Genomic DNA, 23,696 nt, shown 5'->3' on the forward strand with positions numbered 1-23,696 from the left:
ACCAACAAACCAAAACACAACCCCAAAACAAACAAACAACCCCCCCTCCAAATTAAAAAATCAAAAGACTGTTGTTCTCTCAGGGTGATGCATTCCTGATAAGTGCTGGGAGGCCAGAAATGGAAAAAAATGAAAACTGAAGTACATAAATTTAAGTTGTAAATGTAGCGTCCAGTTAGTTTAAATATTTCCAAATAATTGTCAGTGGAGTGCTATGAAGTTAACCTAGCAAAAGGACAAAACATTTGGCAAGCATTGAGTTTTGACTCTTCTGTTGAGGGCTTTATGGCTCAGAAAACAGCTGAAATGGAGCCCTGGCTAGAACCCAGCTTGGATTCTCTGTGGTTATAGCAAGCAGAAAAGGTCATCCACAGCGAATACTTGGCACTCTTTCTGGAAGTTGTTTTTTCTTCTCGGTGGACCAAAATGTGTATCACAAAGTTTTCGTTATTGCAAAAAACTAATAAAATTGAGCCAAATAGTGTTTTTCATTATTCTTATGATATTATTCTTCTTGATACTTGTCTCATATTAATAGAGGAGGTATGACTGTTGCTTGGATGGAGATTATTATAGTATAGTTCAAATGCTACCTCTTTGATAAGGCTGCACCCCAAAAGAATAATAAAAATGACCTGGAAGCCCTAAAGAGAAGGAGAGGCTTCATAAGAAGCAAAAGTGGCTCATGAAAATAAACCGTATTTTTCCAGTGGTTTACTACAATTGTCATCACTAACAAGTGTTTTTATTTTTAGTACGTTGTGGTGAGTGTTCTGTGGCTATTTTATGCAATAGCAATTTAGAGTAGGGATGAACATACGCCAACATATTGCATCCAGCCTTTTTTTTTTTCCTGGAGCTATACAAAAGGCATTAGTTTTTTTCCTGACACATGCCTGTTACTCCCATTACATTAATGGGACTTGCATAGGTACGAGGAAAAGGACATACTTCAAAGGCCTGCTCATCTGATTGTGAACACAAATGATTTATTGCCCCTGTGAATGACAAGGAGTCTTGGAAAGTGCTGTGCTTCTTTACGTCATTTTCTGGCTTGGAGTCATACATTTGTTCGCTTGAATTACAAAAGATGTGAGAATTCAACTGTTTTATTTTCTATTAAAAATCACCTGACTTTAAACAAGATGAAGAAGCAGCTATGATGTGGTGAATTCTTTCAACAGATACAAAGCAATGGAGCCCAACTCATCTACTACTATAAATGCAATATTGATATGACAGTTGCTTTAAATAGCTATGCCCCTTATTCAACAAAGCACTTAGAGGTGTGCTTAAATCTATCAATAGTCAACAAATCATATGAGAATAAACCTAAAAGTAACTCCTGTGATTAAATCTCGCTAAGTAAACAGGATTTGAGCAAAGTGCTTACTGTTGAATGCTTTGCTGAACGGGGGTGGATTTCGTTAAATGTCACCTCTTCATTATTAGACTGGCATTTTATAAGCTAGCAACAACTTTTTTTTAAAGTTCTCTTATAAAATACCAGTTCAGTGTGGGAAGCATTAGAGTATAGCTCCCATTGAAAATCGCCAAACACACTGAATTCGGATCACATTTACTTTGCTCTCTTTGGAAAATTATTTTTTTTTCTTCTGCAGAAGAGAAGTTTGAGTCTTTCTAGAAAAAAGGAAATAGTTTTTTTTAAAGCTTCATTTTCTGTTTGATTGAATTTCACATTGTAGTTGGCTGTAGCCTGTTTTTGCACAGCAAATAATACAAAAATTGTTAGAGTAACTTTTTCCTTTTTGGGATCAGGGATAACACAGATGTAAACTTCTGGTTTGTTCATGTTTTGTTTTCTTTACTTCTCTTTCCAGTAATGTTGAATGTATAAAACTCTTGCAAAGCAGTGGAGCAGATTTTAATAAGAAGGACAAATGTGGGAGGTAGGTAAATTATGAAGCTCATTTAAAAAAGAAAAAAAAAAGAATCAGGCAAAGAAGAAAGACCACCTCTGTCTGGAAATCATATATTCTATGAAAAATGACAGTAAAATAAAGTAGGAGTTTGGCCTTCCCTGCAGAACTCTTGCTGCTGCAGTTATATGCCAGACAGACAGGTGCAGACTTCATTAAAGACATAAAAGTCATCCCACTCTCTTGAGTTTTCTGTTTTAAAAATATCACAGGTTTATTTTTTTTCCTTATTGTCTAAATTCTTGTGCTTGTGTGCCCAAGACAGCACCTGGGTTATGATGGGAGGATTGCTGCTATTTGACGTGCTTCCAGAGGCTTTTTTTTCCCCATATGAAGTGTTGCTATGAGTGTTGCTATGCCAGCTAAGTAAGATGCTGTGAGGGACAGCGTGCTTTGCTCTGCCTTCCCACTGGAAGAAAGGAGCGTGTATGCAGAGCAACAGCAGAGGCTGTCACTGGGAACAGGTTGTTTGCGAGACACAGATTGAGGATCTGTATCCTATTAGGCTTCGTAGGAGCACCAAAACTTCCTCTTAACACAATATTTTGTTAAATTAGCATAACTTTGCATTTCATCACAGGAACATAAGGCACTGATATTGACTGCTGGAAATCTGTAGGAATGCAGCGATTAAGATTTGTTGTTATCCTCGGTGGTGCATATTGGAATATGAGGTAGCAAATTGTCACTTGTGTTCCAGGACACCTTTGCACTATGCAGCTGCAAATTGTCATTTCCACTGTATTGAGACACTGGTGACAACGGGAGCCAATATTAATGAAACAGATGACTGGGGACGCACCCCTTTGCACTATGCTGCTGCTTCTGACATGGACCGAAAGTAAGAAAGCCTCTTTGTATTCCTTGTTTAAAGTGTTTTGCTAAATCAGTGTCATTCTATTCTCTTCATGATGCTGTGTCATTTGAGCCAAAAAAATGATCCCGCTAGCAAAGGAATTTCTCTCGGATGTATGCATAACTCCACACTGAGTTGCTCTGACTATAAGCCAAATCCCCAGATGATGTGGCATTCCAGCTCTACGGTTTACCTTTGATGTAATGCACAGTTTTGCAGCCACCCTGTCCTACTGAACTATGTTCACAACATTATGTCTTATGTTTTCCTCTGTGTGGTTTCCCCACAAGAGTAAGCTCAGAAAATTTTCTCCATCTGCTTTGCAAGTCCATCAGAAGGGATGGAGCGAGAGACAGCAGGAGAGGTTTTCCCAGATGGACTGCTGTGACAGACAAACATCTGGCCATTCTGACAGACTTTCTGGAAAAGATGGGATAGATCTACCCATCAGTCTCTCTCCACTGTCAGAGCTGATAAAAATGCTCACCCTGTCCAAAAAGGTTGCTTTTTAGAGACTTTAAAAAGAGAGAGGCCTGGGGAATATCCTTTGGCAGAATGCAGTGCTGTTCTTGTGAGAAAGGGGGAAAACAGCTGCAAAACTAAGAAATCCCGTGGTTAGTGACTGCAATTTCTAGTTCCCAGATAGTTGCATATTTTGGCAATCTCTTCCTTATACTGTATAAAACAGGCTCAATTATCGTGTTAGTTCTCTCTTAAAACTGTTAGCGACCTGTATTTATTTTAGGTCATCCCATGCTTCTCTGTCTCATTCTTTTAGACACTAAGGAACTATTTTCTTGGTTTCTCGTATAGTGAGGTCTGGTAAAAATACATCTGGCTCACTCCCAGCAGAATACCACCTCAAAGCCACTGCAGGAAAGCTTCAGCTTAACTTTATGGTAGAGGTTTGGATGCCATACCAGAGCCTGGGTAGCTTCTTCATCATTTGTTGTGATAATACTGATATAAAAAAATGTCTTCCCTATCACCCTCAAACCTGAACAGTGCTGAGAAGAAGGCAGCAGGATCTTCAACGGTCTATGCTTGGCATTACAATCAGAGTAGGCTTGTAGGAAGGCTTTCACCACTGGCTGTTTCTAATTCTGACTTGCCAGGGTGAGTTGTTACTCAAGGTGTTGAGACTTGATTCTGTGTGTGTTTTTCAGCTTTTGGCTCTTCGTAGGTGAAGTTCCTGCATTTAAACAAGCTCTTGGTTAACTTATGGATGTATCTACTTCCATCATTTATTTAAAAAAAAAAAAAAAGATTACTTTAGTCACATCCTGAACATTGGCAGGAATATGTTGCCTTTAGTTGCCCTCATAGTCCAAACCTAAATTGATTCTGATGTGGTGATGCTGTCTTCTCATTAAATTTTCCAGTTTGAGATGTTCTGGAAGAAGCCTTGTTACATAGATGAAATGCTATTTGCAGTCTGTGATTTTATAGGTCAGCATATCTTTTTTCCTGCTGAATGGCAAAAATCTCCCAAGGTCAAGCAATCTCAGTCCAAAGAATATTCATAATTGTTTAACTTTGGATGTGGGCAGTTAATGAGCAGGGAGAAGTCTTGGTGCAGCAAGATTGCCCTACTGTTACAGCTATTTTGGTAATTGTTGTTGCTTATGGTCTTCAGAAAGTACCCTTTCCTGCAATGGAAATCACAACAGCATGTTCATTAAATAGATGATTGCAGTTTCTGAGTATGTACTGTTTCTCCAGATCATTGCTTATTCTGTTCAGGGAATCTTATTTTGGGATCTCACTGATTTGTAGTTAACTGAAAGCAGATGCAGGTAAGACTTCAGCATAGTTACATGAGTACTGTCTATGAGCTTACAATGTTAATATTGAGGGGAGTTATTTTACTAATAATGAAGTTTTCTCTGAGTCAGCAGACATCAGACAGACCCTGGGCTTGTAGAACAATCCATTATTGCTAGCACCCACAGGAAGAATGTCAGATCTTAATATTACAAATGGGAAATTGCATATTAAAGAAAGAATGTACTGTTCTGCATTGTGCAGAATCCAGTCTGGAACTTGCATGTTATATTGGGATTGAAATTAGCAAACTGTCCTTCTACAAACCTTTCAAGCTGCTAATCCATGGTGATAGCAGTTTGTAAATGTATTCTGTGTTAGCCTTGGTGGCCAAGAAAGATCATAGTCACAAGTTCATGGTTGTAAAATCACAAATCATAGTCTTCTGTCTGCCATCCATCCAGCCGGGAAGCAGAGGTGCCAAAAATGATCCGGGTGTACAGGAATATGAAGAGATGTTGAGCTCTTTGAAGAATCTAAAGAATCTGACCGAGAGATCCCCACAGTGTTGCCAAGATATTTCACAGAAAGTGGGGAGAGTCAGCAACACAGCTAATGCAGATTATAGACCAATTTAGTATCAGTGATTAAAGTTTCTCTAAATCCTAAATGCTGGAGAAGAACTTTACTGTTTAGAAGGTTACTGTAGGAAGAAGCAAGCTGTGGTAATCCTGAGTTCCTCTCTGCAAAGGAAACAAAATGCACAACATTGCTGTGGGAGAAACGGAAGGATTCTAGAAAGTGATGATCAAACTGTTTCTGATAGAAACCAGAATTTTCTGAGTTTTTTTTTCTGGCATTGACTTGCTGGACAATAAACTACCATGTTGTAGTTGTCTCGATAGCTTGCAAAACTTATTAGCTGCAGACCCATGCAGTACACTCATTTAACTTTTATAATTCTTATTGTTGGCTGGAGGAGGTCAACTCCTTGAAGAGGAGACTGGGGATGGGTGGCAGACTGCATCAAAATCACTGGTATGATATTTTGAAAATAAGTTGCATTTTTCTGTCCTCTATGCTAAGAAGAAAGAATATTTTAGGTAACTCCCATGAAAATGCCGAAGAACTTGAAAGAGCCAGTGAGATGAAGGAAAAAGAAGCTGCATTGTAAGTTTGGTGCCAATAAAGCAGCTAGACCCCATTTCTGGAGAATGCCACTGCTTTGGGCTGCAGTTTACACTCTGCTTTTGCTCATTCATTGCTCTGCTAAACACAATGCTTGGCTTTAATGAGGGCTCACCTAAAGAAAAAAAGCTCTACGCGCTTCTCTGTGCACATATTCCCTAATATTTCTGTTTCTGTGCTTGTTGCTGCTTCTTAATTGAAAATGTACTGCTTCAGTAATTTAATAATTCTTTAGTATCATGCACTACTTATTTTAATGCTTTACACTGATTACATATGTTGCAAAAAGAAGTAGCCAATGGCTTCCTCGGTGTAATCACTGGGACATTGAAGATGACATTTTCATCTAGCTGCTTAATGATTTTTTGTTTTAAAAATACCCTTTTTCATATGACAGCCTTACATTCACTACAAATTACAAGCTATGGAAGAAAGTACTAATAACAAAATGATGATTTCTTGATGGTATAAGAAAAAGTGGCAGGAACTATAAAGAGCATAAGGGATCCTTTGAAAAACACACGATTTAAAAAAAAAAAAGCCAACAAAGAAGAAAATATATTTATGTACGTACATGCCAGGAAATTAACTCAGTTAAGTCTTTATTTTTCAGCTTGCCACAGTGCATGTTTGGAGGCCATGGTTTGATTTATGAGTTTTTATGTACAGTAGTAGCAAATCTAGGCAGTTCACATCACGGTACAGAGTTGTGTAGTTTTCTTTCAGGCTTTGTAATAGAAAATCATTCTGTAATCTAGAGTAGCCACAAAGGTTGGGTTGAAGATTGTTTTTTATGAAGATCTTCAAAGATGAGTGGGGATTTTCTGTTTTAAAAAATGGTGAATGTGGGGAGCTGTTGGTGAAAAGAGGGAAACTTGTAAGTGATTTGAGGTGCTGCTAGAAATACGGAATTAACTGTTAGTTTTCAATGCCACTCCTAGTTGCAGTGAGGGACGAGTCTGTTAAATATTGTGAGCTCTCATCTGAACAAGTGAATTGTCCACAGGTGTCTAGAGTTCCTTCTACAGAATGATGCCAATCCATCCATCCAAGACAAAGAGGGGTACAACACTGTGCATTATGCTGCTGCATATGGGCACCGGCAGTGTTTGGAACTGGTGAGTGCTCAGACAGTTCAGAAATCTCTTATCTGCTGATATATATATGTTTATATGCTAGTATTATGAACTCCCCTGATGGTTACTATTTGAGTTCTTTGCATATTCACAAATCTGTGAAAACCTGCAACATGGTGCAGTAAACTCAAATATATGTAACCAGATTTATCTTAAAAACATGTTAATCTTGATAATCCTGTCCTCGTTCAACAAGCTGGTGCTTAAATGTTGTCTTTGAGTGGAGTTTATGTGTGCTCAAATTATTTTTAACTGTGATCAAAATATTCCCACTGTATGTGCTGGTCATAAGGGATAGTTCCCAGTGCATGATGGTGTATGTGCCTTCTGCAGCTGGCACATTGACTGAGAGAGTAAACAGCTTTTGGCAGCTGCATACCTGCAGTGCCTTGCCCCTGGTGAAACAATAGCAGCATTGTTAAAGTTACCATAATCAAGATTAACCTTGTATGCAATGTAACTGGGGTTTTTTTGTTGTTGTTTTTTAATACCCTGGACCTGAATGATTAGAAATTGCATCTCATAAGAAGCCAAAAATTTCTTGCCAAAAATTGGATTTGGGAGATGTATAGTATGGATTTCAAGAAGTCTGTGACTTGTAAAAATAAGTGTCATGAAGATGGCTGTTAACTGAACTGCTTGATATACAGGGTGATCCAAAATTATTGTGTCACATATGTCACAAATAGGCTTTAATTGCTTTTTTTAAAAAAAAGCTCTAATTAGAAAATTGTATAGATATTAATGCTTTAGTAAGAACACTGTGTGCTGTTTAGTGTTTCATGTTGTTTGGTTCTTTCTTTCTTTGTTGAAGAGTAAAAGTACTTAATTATTGAAAAGGAGCTCTGCACAGCACATGCTGCTTTCAAACCACATTTACCAGCGCTGTCACTTACTGCCACCACAGGAAAAATACTGCAGCTGGCCTACATCAGGGTCACAACAGCTAGGAAACCTTGACCTGTAATTACGCCAGGGCAGCCCTGGGTCAGAATCTCAGGTGGGATGTTAAGCCTTCTTCGCTCCCACCTGCAAGCGTCTATATTTAGGACACTTAAAATGTCACTGCTTCTTTGTTGCTTGTGGCAGCAAGTTTGACCTTTCCTTGTTTAGAGCCTTTTCCGAGAGTTGATCTCTCGTGACTCTGCCCATGGGGATGGAGGGGTCCTCGGCTGAGCCTGCTGCCCATTTGGAACAAAAGCAAATGTTCTGGTATTTGTAGGGTGTATATATAGAGTAGCCTCCTCTGTGCTGTGTACAAGCTTGTGCTTGTATGGCCACAGCAATGTGTATTGCAACCTTACCCGTGTCTTATCACCAGATTCTTGCATGACTTGTGTGAGCAGAGGTCTCTGTAACAGCACCTTCACGGGGGAATTCTCTTTCAGCCTTCATAACGCAGTTCCTGTGTGCCGCAAGGCATGTAGCAGGCACGGAGCAAGGTCCCCTCTTTTCCTTTGCTTGTTGCTGTGCATGTTTTCTGGCAACGTATCAGTTCCAGACAATGACCTGCTATCGAGCCCCAGTGTCGCTTAGACTTGCCAGACAAAAGGAAGAGCTGGAAATGCAGTGCATATCAGAGGTGTGGGGTTTTTTTTTAATATTGGAGGGTGAAATGCAAACTGTGGGCTAGAGGCAGCTGTGCAGCAAGTGTTCTGTATTTGGACAGAGAAATTAAATGTTTTTCCATGTCAGTCTTCCCATATTTGTGACTATAGCTGCCGTATAGAAACCAAACGTCAAGTATCATTTGCAGAGTTATAGTCATACAGCTGTTCTGTGTACACCAGTGAAAGAAAACTGCTATGAATTTTAGCCTTTTGCATGCAAAGGGCCACTATTATGTACTAGGGTGTCTACCTGAAAGTTTTGAGGGACCAGGATTTTGCCATTGGTGTTCAGAGGTTGACAGGCATCTCATTTTCTCTCTGGAATACAAAAGCTAAATCTACCAGAAAGCATTGAGCTCGATCAACAGCAGGACCAGGACTCGTCGTCTTTGCACCCACTGTCAGAAGAAGGTGATTCTGTTCTGTTCATGTGAGCAGTTCTCCCGTAGCTCTAGTGAGTTACTGAGTCCTGAGTTTAATAACTTTATATTTGATAACAGTGACTAACTGATACGGGCACCACCTTTACACTGATTTTTTTGCATTGCTTAGATTTAGGATGGCAAAAGTGTTAGGACCAAAGTCTTGAGTAGCTGAAAGGTAATAGTGCTGTGGGCATGAAATGAAAATAATCCTCGGGCCTAGGTTTATTCACTTATTCCAACATGAGACTCCCAGGTGTTAAGACAATTGTCAATTCTTGTGCTTCATCTGATAAAGTAGTGTCATCTATAGACATCACCATCCTGTAACACAATCAAATTGGTTTTGACAGAGTTATGATTAGCTATGTCTATTTGAAGGCTGTGTGTAAAAGCTGCAATAAGAACTCCTCTGGCGCAGACGGAAAGGAGCCTCACTGTCTTGTGAGGCTGACTGGTGGCTTGGTCACAGTTTGTTGTGCTCTCTGTGGTGGCCCTATGACAAGGACTTAATCATGAACCATGATCTTTATTTCTGGTAGCTATTAACCACAGTACATTGGCTGCTCTAGTTATTTGTAGTAGAATGAAGCATCCGCTAAGGTTTAATTGCTTCTAGGCATGACTTTTATCTAGAGGCCCCTTTTCCACATAGCAGAGAGAACAGTAAGTCATCAAATGCCATCTTAGTCCTCGAGCCTTCTGTTTTTCAGTTTTGAAAACTAAACCAACAGAGATCCAAAAAATTGTCAAGGCTATTTGCTTCAATTCTCTCTCCTGAGCTGCACCAGCCTCTCCTCAGTAATGGTGGAGGCAGCTGCCGATTCCAGTTAACGCTGCAGGTTGACTTGGTGGGTTAGTGTGTAGAGGAGGTGTGCGAGGACAGCTGGTTATGTCTGAGGAGTACTTGGCTGGTTTTGTTGCTGTATCTTGGAAATGTGTTTTTATTATTGTTTTTCTTGTCTTCAGTGCTAATGAAAAGGAAAATAAGATTCACGACATTTTTAGTTGCTCTTATTCAAGGAACAGTGGGAGCCCAGAAGGCCTAATTCCAATGTAAATATGTCTCTAGATAGGCAGGGAGATTTTTTATTTTGGTTTCACACATGCAATAACGGAGATAAATCGATGTCTTTCTTAAAAGTGCTAACTTTGAACTAGTAATTTGTATCGCAGGAACTCTGACATACGGAATACTCCTTCTAAAATATTTCCAGTCCCTTCCGTCCTGAAGAATAGATTTTCAGGCAGGATTATTGAAATAACAATATTGTTTTTCAGTGCCAAATTAACTCTTATTTTACTGTTTTATCACTTGGGTAAATATTTTTGGTTTATTATTGATAGCTCATAGATGAAAATATCTAGGAATTATCTTCCCTAGAACAAGACAGTTCTTTATGGGCATAAAACTGTTAGAGGAAAAAGTACATATAAAATATGAAGCTTTAATTCCGTTCAAAACTAGGGCAAAGTGGGTGCAACAATGAGCTTGCGTTTATGAGTAATGGTTACTAGTATTTCTCTACAGGCACAATACCGAACTTCAGCAAAACATTAGGGAATTATTTCAGTGTCCCAGAATATGTCAAGTTTATAAAAGACCTTGTAAGATTAATTTTTTCTTCCCCTCTCCCCCCTGTTTTTTATAACAGGTATCTGAAATAGCTTATTTCTAAATAAATGGTCACTTAAAAAAAAAAAAGTCTGAAGAAGAAGTTGCAGTATCCAATGGAGTTTCCTTTGCTGAGGGACCTGATCTGTGCTTTAAGCACCATAGCTTCTCAGTATTACAAAATAGTTACACATTTTAGTACAGTTTAAGAAAGGCTGGTTTATCTATAAAAATATTTTTTCATTTTTTGACTTTTGTGTTTACTGTGAGCCCAATACCTTGGCTGGAATTTAGCTAAATTTCTTTGTGGGGAGAGGAGACCTATTAGGAGAAATAAGGATTAACAGTGAAAAGGTCATATCCTTTGACCCAAACAAATAAAATTCGTGTTTGTGTGCTCAACCACAGAGCTCAATGACAGAAGCTTTTTTCCTGGAGGACCTTTAGGTTGTCTGGGATATTAGTGGGGTAGTTGCCCTGCAATGAATGACGTGATGTTGCTAAAAAGGGAAGAGTGGAAGCAGATTCTTGAATTCTTTCTCCATCTGTAAGGAGCCATTCATAAAGGCTGAATAGTGGGCATGTGTGCTCGCAAGCAACTGAAACTCCCATCTGCTTTCCTACTTCTAAAAATAACCTCACGTTTGTTTAGATTGGGACTGACTTCTTTGGTGTTTGGTGATCAGGGATATCGGTCACGATCACTAGCCGGTAATTTAGAGCTGATCACATCACCAAAATACTTTGAAAAAAAGAAAAGTATAGTGGTTTTTTTTCACTGAAATGATCTCTTATCGCAAAATCCTTATTGGTGTGAAAAGAGTGAAATTTAAATAGTAATTTCACATTAGAATTCTATCTAGAGAGCCAGTCAAGCACTTTGTGCTGGTAAAAATAGGTTTCTGTGCAGTGTTAGGGCAAACAATTAAATGCCTGTCTCCTGTAGTGAAATCTCTTCTCTGACTGTAAGAATTGATGGTTATTTTTCCTTTTAATCCACTCTTCTCTTTATTCCATCAGCAAATGAAATGCAGTCTTTGCCTAATAGAAATTGAATCGGCACAGGGGCTAATTCATTTGAGGATTGGAGGAGAGCATGGTTTAACCGAAAACTGTGTCCAAAAGAAAAGGCAAATCTCAGTTAGCCTGCCTGCCTGAAGCAAGCTGTGTGTGTCAGGGAGAAGGGGCAGAGGGAGATTTCCTGCTAGTAGAAGGCCATCTTGGCTGTGCCGTGAAAGGAGAGGCTGGGTTTGAAGAGAAAGAAATCACCTTTCATTAGACCTGCTGTTACCACTGGAAAATAGTCAAGCCATGCCTTCAAACACGTGGTTCCTTAACCCATGGAGAAATTGAGATCACAGACCCTATAGTGCTTTGATGTGGCTGCTACTAATTATATATGTCTCTAATCAACAAGAATTTGTTCCTTCATCCATCTGAGCCGGACACTGGTAATTAGTGACAAATGAATCACAAGTGTTGTTGGGATAGGTGTTAAAAAGCCAAAGCCTCTTGCTACATGGGGATCTGGCTCAGATGCTTGTCCAGCAGCAGCCCCTGGGCCACCTCCTGGCCTGAATCTCTTCATTCAGGGGATACGTTCTGGGTTTTCTCCTTCGGAATGCCTGTCCATCTCCGTGACCAACGCCCTCTTTCTTAAAGGGAGCGTTTTGTTGGAAACCAATGGTGATAGTGTTGCATGTGGTGAATGACTTCGTACCTATGTCTATGCGAGCTTTTCCCACATGGAAGCTCCTTTATTAGTGGAGGAAGCTCAAAGTCATTAAGTCGAGTGGCTCTAAAAAGGAAAAGAACTTAGGACCTTAATGCTTGAAAATAACTTTAATAAACCTTATTTGTCTGTCAGCCCTAGAATCACCCAAATAATGGTAGATTGATTCAATTACTTAACTTATGATGTCAGCATTAATGCAATAGGTACCCACTGGTTAAATGATCAATAGGAGCCTGTATATCCTAGATATGCCAGTGTATTTTGGCTTAAATTTTCTGGTTTGGAAAGTAGATAATTTTTATCCTAAAAATGTTTTCTAGGAAGCTAATGTGAACTCCATGAGTGCAGGAATTTACCATTTTCTTTGGCACCCTGCTGGCACTTTGGCTTGTAGGATAGGAGTATTGCCTAGTGTCTCTGAGGTTTATTTTCTGTCTCTCTGACAGATTTTGTCTTTTTTTAGTTTATATTTTTATTTTCCTGGAGTGGAGAAGCAAGGCGCTTACATCTGCTGTCTTCTGTCAGAGAATAACAAGGCCGTTGCAGAACTGCAGGAGACATTTTTCTTTCAGTTTGGAAAGAGGTCATGGACTTCTGCTGTTGCTTTAAATACCTGTCCGTGAGTGTGTATCTCTGTGTGTGGTGTTTAAATGTAAATGTGTGAAGAATATCTGACTCCCTCAAATCTACTGAATCCAATGAAAAGGGCATTTGATCATGGCATATGGCATTGCATTAGACCATGTAGCTCAGAAAGAGCTGAGGGTGCTGGGATGTTGGGCGTGTAACCAGGCTTATTTATACAAGGCAAGATGTTTGCTTGCATGAGCAGACTTTCAAAAAGAAACTATCACTGGTTTATTGGTATTTGTAAGCTTACAAAGCAATCTAACTTCATTAGGCAAAGTCTCCCACAGTATGTGTATTTTGTATCTGTATATCTGTATTTTGTCAATTGAGTAGATTGATCTTAAACATTCTCACTGAACGTTATTTTCCTCTTTCCCCTCCTCCCTTATGAAGCAATGCAACTGGTGTCTATTCACAGTGGCTGTCTGACAGTAGGCAGTAGTCCCATTGCTTCAGGAGTGTTTCATCCATAGGTGGGCAGTGTAGAGATGGGTGCACACAGGATCACGTCTTGCTCTATGATTCTGTTCATGCAGCGCTTGCAATGCAGTTTATTCTACAGGAAAAACAAAACAAAACAAAAAACCAAGAAACACTTGCAGATGACCGTTATGCTTGAATATTTATTTTTCTTTAATTATTCTAATTGACATTTTTAATTAGATTGGAAGCAAAACTCCATTGGATATAGTGAGTAAATGAAAAATGATTGCATGTCGTGTATTTTCGTTTTTATTTAAACTTCTTACAGTATTTTGCAAATCCTTGTATTCACTCTGATAAAGCCTGAAGAAGAAGAATCACAACTCTTAACTAGCATGCCGTGTCCTTCAAGCCACTGCATGTGTGCTGCTTTCATTTCCGTTGGATTTTCTTCTTGCTGTTGCTTTACAGGCTCAAGCTTTGCTAGGAAGTCTGTTGCTTTTCCTCAGTCAGTCTTAGGAGCTGTGAGTCAAGTGCATGTACCTGACTGGCATGACACTTTTCTGGATGTTTAAGTAACTTTGCATTTAGTAATGTGAAATGGAACCAACACTTGTCTGTTTTCTGGAAGTTTGTGGCCAGTTTCAAAGTGGTTCAGAGAAGAAATGTAAATTACACGTCTTCAAGTGAGTTTGAATTTAAAAAGCACTGTGTGTATTTCACAGTAGAGGCACAAATGAGAGGAGAGTAGCAAAAATACCATTGAAATGCACATTTTTAAAATTGGCTGTCACTGTATTTCACCAGCACTCAAATTTTCTAGCTGAAGAGGAAATTTTTTAAGGATAATAATTTCTCTAAATAAAACGCTTCCTATACCTTTTACGAGTGTATGAAATTTTGCAAAACTTTCACTGGGTAAGAAGGTCCTTAAACCAAAGTATGAGGCTTTACAGAACCTCTGAGGTAGAATTTCTGGCCAGAAAGAAACATGATATACATGATTCGAGTATGAAAGTTCCAGGTTCAAGTCTCTGCCCTGACTGACAAAGAAATTGGACTTCTACATCCCGGGAAGTGACCAACATATTATGCTGGCTGGTGCTGGGTAGGATCTCTCACTCTCGTTTGGAGCTGTCCTGCTTCGTATAAATACTCATTGGGTGAGAGTCTCCTGTACAGCCCACTGGGTATGGCACTCATATGGCTTAATATGAAACGATTTTGTATGAAGTGGAAGAGCTCCAACAGAAGATTAGTGTCCCACATGAGAACAACCAGTGGCCTGGAGGTCTGCTTGAATTTTGAGATTTAGATATGTTTAAAGACTTGAACGTTGTTCTCTTATACACCAGGTAAGTGTCCTGTTTGCATGGTGGTGACTGTTCTGGTAGGGTATTGGATATTTAAACTTTGTACTGGAAGAGCTGCATGGAACTACTAATAAATTCCTTCAGGCTCGGTCTACCAAAACTTCTTCTTGTTTACGTTATTTTAACTTCACCCATAATCTACGCACATGAGTGAAATTGATGTAAACACTAATTAATCTCATTTTTAAAGCCTGGTTTTAGGAAAACCTATCAGACACTGGATTAAGGATGTGTATTGGTTTTAACGTGATCAAATTAAAATAATTTGATCATTTGTATTTACAAATACGGAGAGAGCTTATAGGATTGCTTGTCCCTTCTGAGGATATGTTTGTACCACTTCACCTTTGAATTATTCAATCCAGAATAATTCTGAGATTTAAAAATGTGCTTCCCTGGTATAAAGTAGTACAGAGGTTAAGTCTATTACTCTTTTGTATCTCATCTGAAACAACTGATGAGAGTCTTCAATCTTGTGCTTGCTACTTGCTGGAAAAGCCTTTATTTAAAAGAAGCTGCTGCTGGTGTGTTTTCCCCTAGTACAGACAATTACCTATTGCAATTTATCAGGAAAGATGAGATTCAAAGTGACATCTTAGCTGATATATTTTTATTCAGTTCTGAAAGTGGCATTAACAATCATTACTAATTGCCACTTCTGAATGTCCTTGTAAGTGATAAGCTACGTTGCTATGTAATTATTGCAGAAGAGCAATGTTCAACTATTTCTTTTGTCTTAATTGCCTTTTGATCAGCTCTTCACGTGTGTGAGAATTTCTGAACGTTGTTTGCTTAATAACCTTTCAGAGTAAAGGCCATTTATAGTTTATACACATGTAATCTAATGTTTTGCCATTTTATGATTAGTCTTAATAGCACCAAACTGAAGAAGTTCATTAACAGTGCTGGAAGTATGCGTGTTGGAATGCAGAAGTTGCCTTACTAAAATAGTAAAACTCTCAAAGAAGAGTCGCTTTAACTTCAGTGGCTGTTAGGTCAGACCTTTGACATAACTACCAGTAGTGCACTTAAATGGCTGTGCCTAGAGGTGTGGGTGCATGATGGCTCGTACAGAATCACGCGTTCTGTTCTCTTTTAGGATTTCAGATAGCACCCATCGTTACAGTGTCTATAGTTTGAAGTTGCTTCTGACATCTTCCTTTTAAAAGTGTAGCTTAAGCCTTTTATGCATGATGAAAGTATTATCTCCTTTTTTGCCTAATGGTAATTTTAAATTACTGAGATGCTCCATGAAGCTTGCCTTTTTTTTTTTTTAACCAGAGCTGAATTTTAGAATATATTACAGCCTATAAGGACAATCATAAGAACTACCCTGACTCATTAACTGGCACATCCGAGTTAAAAAAAAAAAATGGAGGAGGGAAAAACCCCCATACCGTATCCTCCCATATAATCCTTTATTATAACCACAGAATAAAATCAAGCAGTAGAGCCTCTTATGTCTGTGAATACCCTTACTGTACAAATAAAATAAAACTGTGAGAACTGTAAATGTTATTAATCTTCATACAGAGCTGGGGGAGAGAAGAGAGTTTATAACAGCAGCCTTGTAGTGCCATTAGTTTGTAACAATAGAACTGAATAATTGACATGTTTTATCTTACTTTGTCTGCATCTAACTCCCAAAGCATTCAGGTTCCTGTTTCTGAGTGTGAAGAAGACTTTACAAAATAATTACATACAGTACTAAATAGTGCTATTACGGGAAGTGAAGGGGTCGTGCTGGGAATTTCCAAGACGCAGAAAGAGAAGTCAGGGTATCCTTACCTTTTAAAAGGTTGTAACCTATCCAGAGAGAACTGTGCCCAACAATTTCGCTTGCAGTGTCTCTGCACAATTCTGACATCCACTTAAAATCTGCGGACAATCAATATATAGGAATGTAATTGGCTAAAAGACGTAATTTCAATGGCACAATAAATTAGAAATTAGATATGCTGGGACATTCTCCAGTCAGCCACCAGTAACCATGAACTGTTGGTAATTCATGCTTATTTGTCTGTCTTCAGTGAAATGGATTGCCCAGCTTTTAGCAGGCAGGTATGTATCGCAGCACAGCAGACACGCTTGGATTGCTCTGTGGGGTCTGTGGATTTAAGCTTCCATGGCTGTCAGGGCAAATGGTTTTGAGCGATAAATTCACCCTTTTTAAAAAGATGCAACTGTGGGTAGCTTCTTACAAGTGTACTCTAGGATGGAAGCATTATGGAGCTAGAGCCCCCCAAGGACACACTATTGTATGTGTTCTTATAACAAGTATATGTAATTGACTATAAATGCATTCTTAGAACCATAGAAACACTGGTGAAACTGGAGAATTTTCTTGGTAACTTGGACCTGGTACTTTTTGTCTCTTTGAGCATGATGTTTTTCCTTCAGATGACTTAGTTTTAATTGTTATAAAGCGGTGCTTGACAAGGCATACTAAAAAATTATTAGTGCTGTGTCTTTAATCTTCCTCTTCTTGCTCTCCTTTATAATTTCTCTTCTTGCACTGTCTGGCTATGTATCTGAGAGCTACCAGGTTTACCATCAAATTCCTGTTTACGCTTGACTTTATGATGGAGACATTCAGCCTTATGAGTAATAAGCTCATTAAGCCTCGTCTGCATCAGCCTAAGCTGCTTTAACTCTAAGCCATGGAGATGCCTTTTGTGAGGGGCTCTCCAATTCCACAATTTGTTCCTTTAGAGCCTTAATTTTGTCAATTTTCTGTGTGGTTTTTTTCATCTACTCAGAGGGCAATTATCTACCTTGTCCCAGGAGACTTTTGGAGCCTTCTGACAGGTTAAGGAAAGTATTTCTATGTTAAGATTTTGATCCTGGAATTTCAATAGAAGATGATAAATGTAATTAAAAGTGATTAAATTAGTCTGCTGTGCTGGCCTTACAGACTCAGAGTAAAGGCCAGTATTAGGCAGGCAGAGGAACAGGCTTAGTGCTTGGGTTTGTTTGGTGGGATTTTTTCAGTTTGTTTACTCACTAGAGAAAATTGGTATATATTCATGTATTCAGAGCTGGCTACTGCTTCATCCTGTTTATAGCTATCTTATATAAGAGAAGGGCAGTATTTTAAACTGGAGGTGGCTCCACATGGTAAGACAAATGTGTTTCCTAACCCTGCCCCAAACCTACTGAAAAACTGGTGTGGGACTTGATTTTTTTTTTTCCTTAGCTGCAGGGATGTGTTAAAATCCGTATTACCTGTTAATACATACACCCACTTGCTTGTGAGTCCTATTTGCATCAACACACATTTCTTTCCCAGCCCTGACATTTTACTAGGCACAAAATGTACAAATAAACAAAATTACTGCTTAATTTTCTAGCTTTTCCACAGGATTCAGATTAGTGTCCTTGTAATAAGAGATTTGTGACACCTTACGCATTATTAATACTAGCTTGTATTCCAGTTTGATTTTTTGATAAATTTGTCCTTGATGTAGGTCTACTGAAGACTAATTTGTTACACCAAAAGTTCAGGCATACATCAGAGTTTAGGATATGCCATCATCTTGCAGTGTAGGCAGGTAAATTCTGTGCCTACCATAGGCTTTCAGTGGCCTCTTTGGAGAGTCTTCCATGTTGTCATACCCTAGAATTGTCCAGATTGTCACAAAGACTTCCTTTCCTCTTTTTCTCTTGCAGTCTTTTAGTTAATTACTTACTCTGTCAAAAAAAATTAAAAAAACCTGTGTGAAAAATTAACTTGTAATCTTAGAAATATTACAAGTCAGTTGTAGTTACCTGTAATGCTCTTCTTTCCTTTTTACAATCTCCTATTACTGATTTTCTGTAAAAAGCTAATTTCTAGTCACAAAGGTATTGGGAGACTAATTCTTTGAGTAGTTATTAAGTAAAAGGCCATGCACATGAGAAGTGCTACTCAACAAATGTTGAATTCTCAGTATTGTTGTCAATACTGTTTATGATCTTCTTTGCAGCCTCAATTGGATAAGTTGTCAGGGTTCACGTGCTATTGTGGAGTAGTGCTAATCCATAGTTCCTCCTTCTAGATGGACAGAAATGCCCTGTTTGTTAAGCCTTAAAATGCTTTGGGATCCCTTGAAATGAAGAGGATCATATGAAAGTGCGATGCATGTTATTGGATGTCTGTAAGAGTTCAAGGATGTGTTGTGTTTTGGAATACTGTCATTATAGGAGCAGGTTCTACTTTGATAAATTATAAAAATGGCTGTGAATGACTCACAGCTCAGTTATAATTATTCCCAATGCTAATTAGGTGTCAGAATTATCCGAAACACTGTTTCGGACATGGCTTGCATATGCATTACCTGTGTAATCGTGAAACTGCGCTTTTTCCAATGTAAACTTACTGAAGGCTCTACTCCACAAATCCTTCCTTTTGAGGGCTCCTTTCTCACCCAAACAGGCCCTATGATTTCAGGGAAACTAATTAATCAGGGTGAGGATGTTCATGACAAGCTTTTAAACTAGTTTTATAATTTTACCCTGTGGGGAAAAACTTGAAAATACTTTACAGAAAAGGTTGTGAAGTATTTATTCCTCACAGTCCTGCAATACTCGCTGCAGACATCTGAGGACAAAATATATCTTTGTCTGCTAATTTATAGTCCATGAGAACTTATCCTGTCTCATGCAAAAATGTTTTAAGACTGGCTTTTTTCCCCCCCCCAGCTTCTGGAAAAAACCAACAATATGTTTGAGGAGTCTGATTCTGCAGCTACGAAAAGTCCTTTGCATTTAGCTGTAAGTATGAGACGTGTAAAATGTTTGTTTGTTATCTCCTAGAATAATTCCTTAATCTCTGTCTTTGAAGCAGGTTTAATCATAGACTGGTTTTGAAAAAGCTGGGAAGGCATGTAGACCTAGATGTCACAAAACCAGGTTCTGGGCTGGAATAATTAATTCAGTTTTTGACAGTTGAAGCTCTTGGTTCTTATTGACTCTAACACTCAGGTAAGAAGAAGACACAGACACTGAAGTGAAATTAAATGGGAAGTTGCAACTTTTATTTATAACTAGTTTATAAATTTGGGGCTGGAGCTTGAGCCTGTGGCTTTGGTCATGGAATCGGATACTCTGATGTTCTCATGGAGATGTGCAGAGTGCAAAAAACTGTCTGGTATGCAGCAAGGTATGGGAAAGCATGCTTAAACCCCAGCAGTGCCCTGGGAGCATGCCACGGAAACTGTGCTATCAAAAGGGGATCCAGCATATGTGGCCTCAGAGATCACAATAGCTCCCCTTTCCCAAGAGCTCAAGATTCATGATCCCTCTTCCCAGTTTTCTTGTGCAGAATCACAGAATAGTTGAGGTTGACATGGACCTCTGGAGATCAGCTAGTGCCACCTCTGTGCTAAAAGCAGAGTCAGCTAGAGCAGGTTTTCTCAGGGCCATGCCCCATCACATTTTGAGTATCTCCAAGCATGGAGAGTTCACAGGCTCCAGGCAATCTGTTCCAATGTCTGACCTCCATCACAGTAAAATTTTTTTTTTTTTTTTTTTTTTTGCATTAAATGGAATTTCCTGTGTTTAAATTTGGGCCCATTGCCTCTTGTCTTGTCACTGGGCACCCCTGAGAAGAGTCTGGCTCTCTCTTCTTTGCTCCCGCATCAGGTGTTTATACACATTGGTAAGACCCTCCTGAGCATTTTCTTTTTGAGGCTGAACAGTCCCGGCTCTCAGCCTCTCCTCATACATCTTTCACAGACTGGCTCTTCACTGAATATCCAGCCTCACCGTGAAGCTGCCCTGCTCTTGAAAGGGAAGCAACTTGCTTACTCGAAAATAAGGGCAAGTTTTAGTTCTGTAGCAATCATATCTCTGTTTCCCAGCCAGCCAGAACAGCTCTGACCTGATGTTTGAGTTATCCACGCGTAATCTGAGGGAACAAGAGCCATAACAGTTGGGTTAAAAGACTGAGTTTGTCACTGAACTCTTCTCCCCACCTTTTTTTCTGCAATTTGAAGACTGCAGGAAGGAGAGTGTCACTCCCAAGCCCAAAGAGGAGTTACAACCTGCACTATCACCAACACAAAGTCCTGTGCTGGGAAGGCACTTGCCCTGCAGCTGGCCAGACAGCAAACTCGTTTCCTCTCTGGTTCCTCTTGGGCAGAATCCTTGCAAGGACACTGCCAGTGGCTCTCCCTCTTGTATCTGTTGCTGGTTAACAGCAGTTCATTCACCTGAGACACCCCAAACCCACAGTTTAAAAATAAAAAAGCTTACATAAACCATCATGATTTCACAGTTCAATTGCAGCTATCCAGGAGTGTCTCTGACATTTGTTGCAAACCCTCCCATGTATTGGGGTGCCTGTGGTCGTCCTTCCCCAGGTCTAGCAGTGTCCACACGAATGTCTCCACACATGGATCCAGAAAGCCAGCAACCTACACCAAAACATGAAGTCCTGTCAAATGGCTGATACGGCACAGTGGCCAAGGCCTCTGCTTACAGACGTTTGACCCTAGAACAGACCTAGGATTTAGAAAGAAGGGGTGGACTAGCAGCCAACAAGATACTGACCTGCCATTTTCTGAGGCCATGGTGCGTGATTATGGTGATGGTTGAGTAAATGACTGCACAAGACAAACCAACAGGAAGAAAAAGTCAACTTTATTATCCTTCAAGGAGAGGACGGGCTATACAGTCTGCATGGCACCTTCAAGATACCTGATATTGTATTAAAGATCAAGTTGTTGCTAGTTGTTTTCTAAGTAAAATTGTCATGAAGAAGAAAAGCTGACAACTGCGTTGGAGTATTTTTTGAGATATGGGTTCCCTGTGCCCTAATCTCCCTTTGCTTTTCTTTTTCTGCTTTTGCCTTTGGTTTCCTTAAGTAGTTGTCTTGATCTAACATGGAAATAACCATTCCCTGCCCTGTCCTGTTCTTTTGAACTTTTGACAAGGGTCAATAGGAGCAAGCTGCTGCCACCACTACTTAACCTTGAAATTCAGTGGCTCCTTGGTTCTTTCATGTTTGCATTTCTGTTTTCATTAATTGCTTCAACTCTGGTAATACTAATTATACGTTCATGTATAAATACAAGGATGTTCTCTGCGAGTCTGATGGTAAGGAGAGGAGGGCAGTCCCTACAAAGCTGAATGAAATGTTTCCTGTTTCTGGGGCTATCCACTGGGTTTTTGGAATGTCACCTGTATTTGTGCTGTTGGCCCAAATGTGGCTGTAGGTCTGGAAGTGCATCTACTTGTCCACTGTAGTTGTTCTACCAAATGATCCTACTGGCAGGAATACTCCATAAAACATCAGCTATAAACAGCAGGTAAAGTTTGTGTTTGTATTTGCACAAAAATCTGCTTTGAGAATTGCTTTTGTTTAGTTGGAGACCAGCAGATGTGTTGAATTTAGCACCCAGTTAGGTGATAATCCATGCGACCTCTGACCAGCATCACTAGTGAATCTAGTTTGTGAAGCAAACATTTCCCTGAAAGATACTGTAGAATGTGAAAAATGAATTGTTGATTTGCCTGTGCTGAATTGGGAAATTATTGGCTGAAATTCCTCACCTTGGGTTGTATTAGAAGGTTAGAGCAAATCAACAATCATAATTTCTGTCCCTAAACACTAGGAATTTTTTAGTTCCTTGGCTACAGTGTAATCTGGGAAAATTCTTTCAAGTTGAAGAGAGTCATAAGGAATCAAGAAAAATGTGTCATTTCTACTGTGTTTAGGAGACTGTGACAATGATGGATTTTATTCATGTTTTATATGAAAGTCTTAGACTTGAAAGTCTTAGTTTTATATGAAAGTCTAAGACAAGAGTTGTGTTCTTTACATGACTCATTTCATATTTCTAGGCCTATAATGGTCATCATCAAGCCTTGGAGGTACTTCTCCAATCTCTGGTAGATTTGGATATTAAGGACGAGAAGGGACGCACTGCTTTGGACCTGGCTGCGTTTAAAGGACATGCAGAGTGCGTGGAAGCTCTCATCAGCCAGGGTGCTTCTGTCACTGTAAAAGACAATGTCACCAAAAGGACGCCCCTCCACGCCTCAGGTGAGTGTGATCTCACATTACGCTTGTGGTATAAACGCTACAACACAGAAGCAATTGCCTTTACCTACCTACTATCCCTATGCACATTTCTTCTAAACGGAAGGAGATTTTGACTTGTACTGAGGACTGCTGCTTGTTTGCTGAGGTCCTACATTAACTCTTATCTTTCATTTCCTTGGTCTTTTTTCCTCTCAGTGGTTCATCTCCCTCACGCAGAATCCCATATTTTTCCACACCACTACTGCTCTGCCCTTACCTGCTTGCCTCTACTTTACCTTACCTCTCTGTTACCACCTACTCTTTAAGATGTGTGGTGTTTCCCTTACGACACCTTCTCTTAATGGTTCCTCGGCCAAAAAATCAGGGGAAGAAGGAACACTTGCCTCACTGCTTCTCCTAAGGAAGAAAGGTTGAAAATACAGGTAGGCTCTCATTGGTGATGAAATTATCCTGGTGGTCAAAACTTTCAACCTTTTGCAGGGGCAACACTACAGAAATTCAGCCCCTTTCAGACATTAGCCTCCTCCTGAGCTAGCTTGTGAACTTGCTGTTGGTGGGAGTCTGCTCCATTCCTCATGTGTTGAGTGTTAATTATGCAATGTGCATAATTAACTGGAAAATGTAGAATTTGCCATTTATTTAAAGGTTATTATTTAATAAGTACCTGTCAGATAAATACGCAGGGGTGCCAAAGGGAACGTTGCTCCTCTGGCTGTTCATTGAGGGGCTCAGTACAGCATAGCAGTGACCTCTAGTGGGAAGTAAAACTAATACTTCATTGGATAACATTTTCAGGGTCAGACTTCATTGTCTTTCTGTTTATCTTTTAATTTTGCTTAGATTAAAATGCATATACGTCCTTTAATACCAGTTTGTCCTCTGTGTGTGACTATGTAAGTGCAACCTGGAAGCATAAGGTCAAATAGACGATTATTAATTTTATGTGCAGTACTGAAGAAAGTGTGCATAATAGATCTT

At 39.4% G+C, this 23,696-nt stretch overlaps 1 protein-coding gene across 12 annotated transcripts in view; it reads left to right on the plus strand.

Annotated features, from left to right (window-relative positions):
• The window catches only part of ANKRD44 (ankyrin repeat domain 44), a 153,087-nt gene that overhangs the window by 109,478 nt on the left and 19,913 nt on the right, over positions 1-23,696 (plus strand). For 8 of the 12 annotated variants that reach the window (XR_012044442.1, XR_012044444.1, XR_012044443.1 and 5 more), the window contains 7 exons: positions 1,842-1,910; positions 2,641-2,781; positions 5,647-5,730; positions 6,755-6,866; positions 13,560-13,586; positions 19,373-19,444; positions 22,517-22,718. Coding sequence is in view for 9 of the 12 variants with exons in the window: in XM_072875190.1 (XP_072731291.1) it covers positions 1,842-1,910; positions 2,641-2,781; positions 5,647-5,730; positions 6,755-6,866; positions 13,560-13,586; positions 19,373-19,444; positions 22,517-22,718 (707 nt within the window). In the remaining 3 variants the exon portion in view is untranslated. The remainder of the gene's footprint in view (positions 1-1,841; positions 1,911-2,640; positions 2,782-5,646; positions 5,731-6,754; positions 6,867-13,559; positions 13,587-19,372; positions 19,445-22,516; positions 22,719-23,696) is intronic. The other 4 variants (XM_072875194.1, XM_072875188.1, XM_072875186.1 and 1 more) reach the window with 3 other exon arrangements.

The sequence above is a fragment of the Ciconia boyciana genome, chromosome 10, assembly GCF_034638445.1.
Source record: "Ciconia boyciana chromosome 10, ASM3463844v1, whole genome shotgun sequence".
Taxonomy (NCBI): domain Eukaryota; kingdom Metazoa; phylum Chordata; class Aves; order Ciconiiformes; family Ciconiidae; genus Ciconia; species Ciconia boyciana.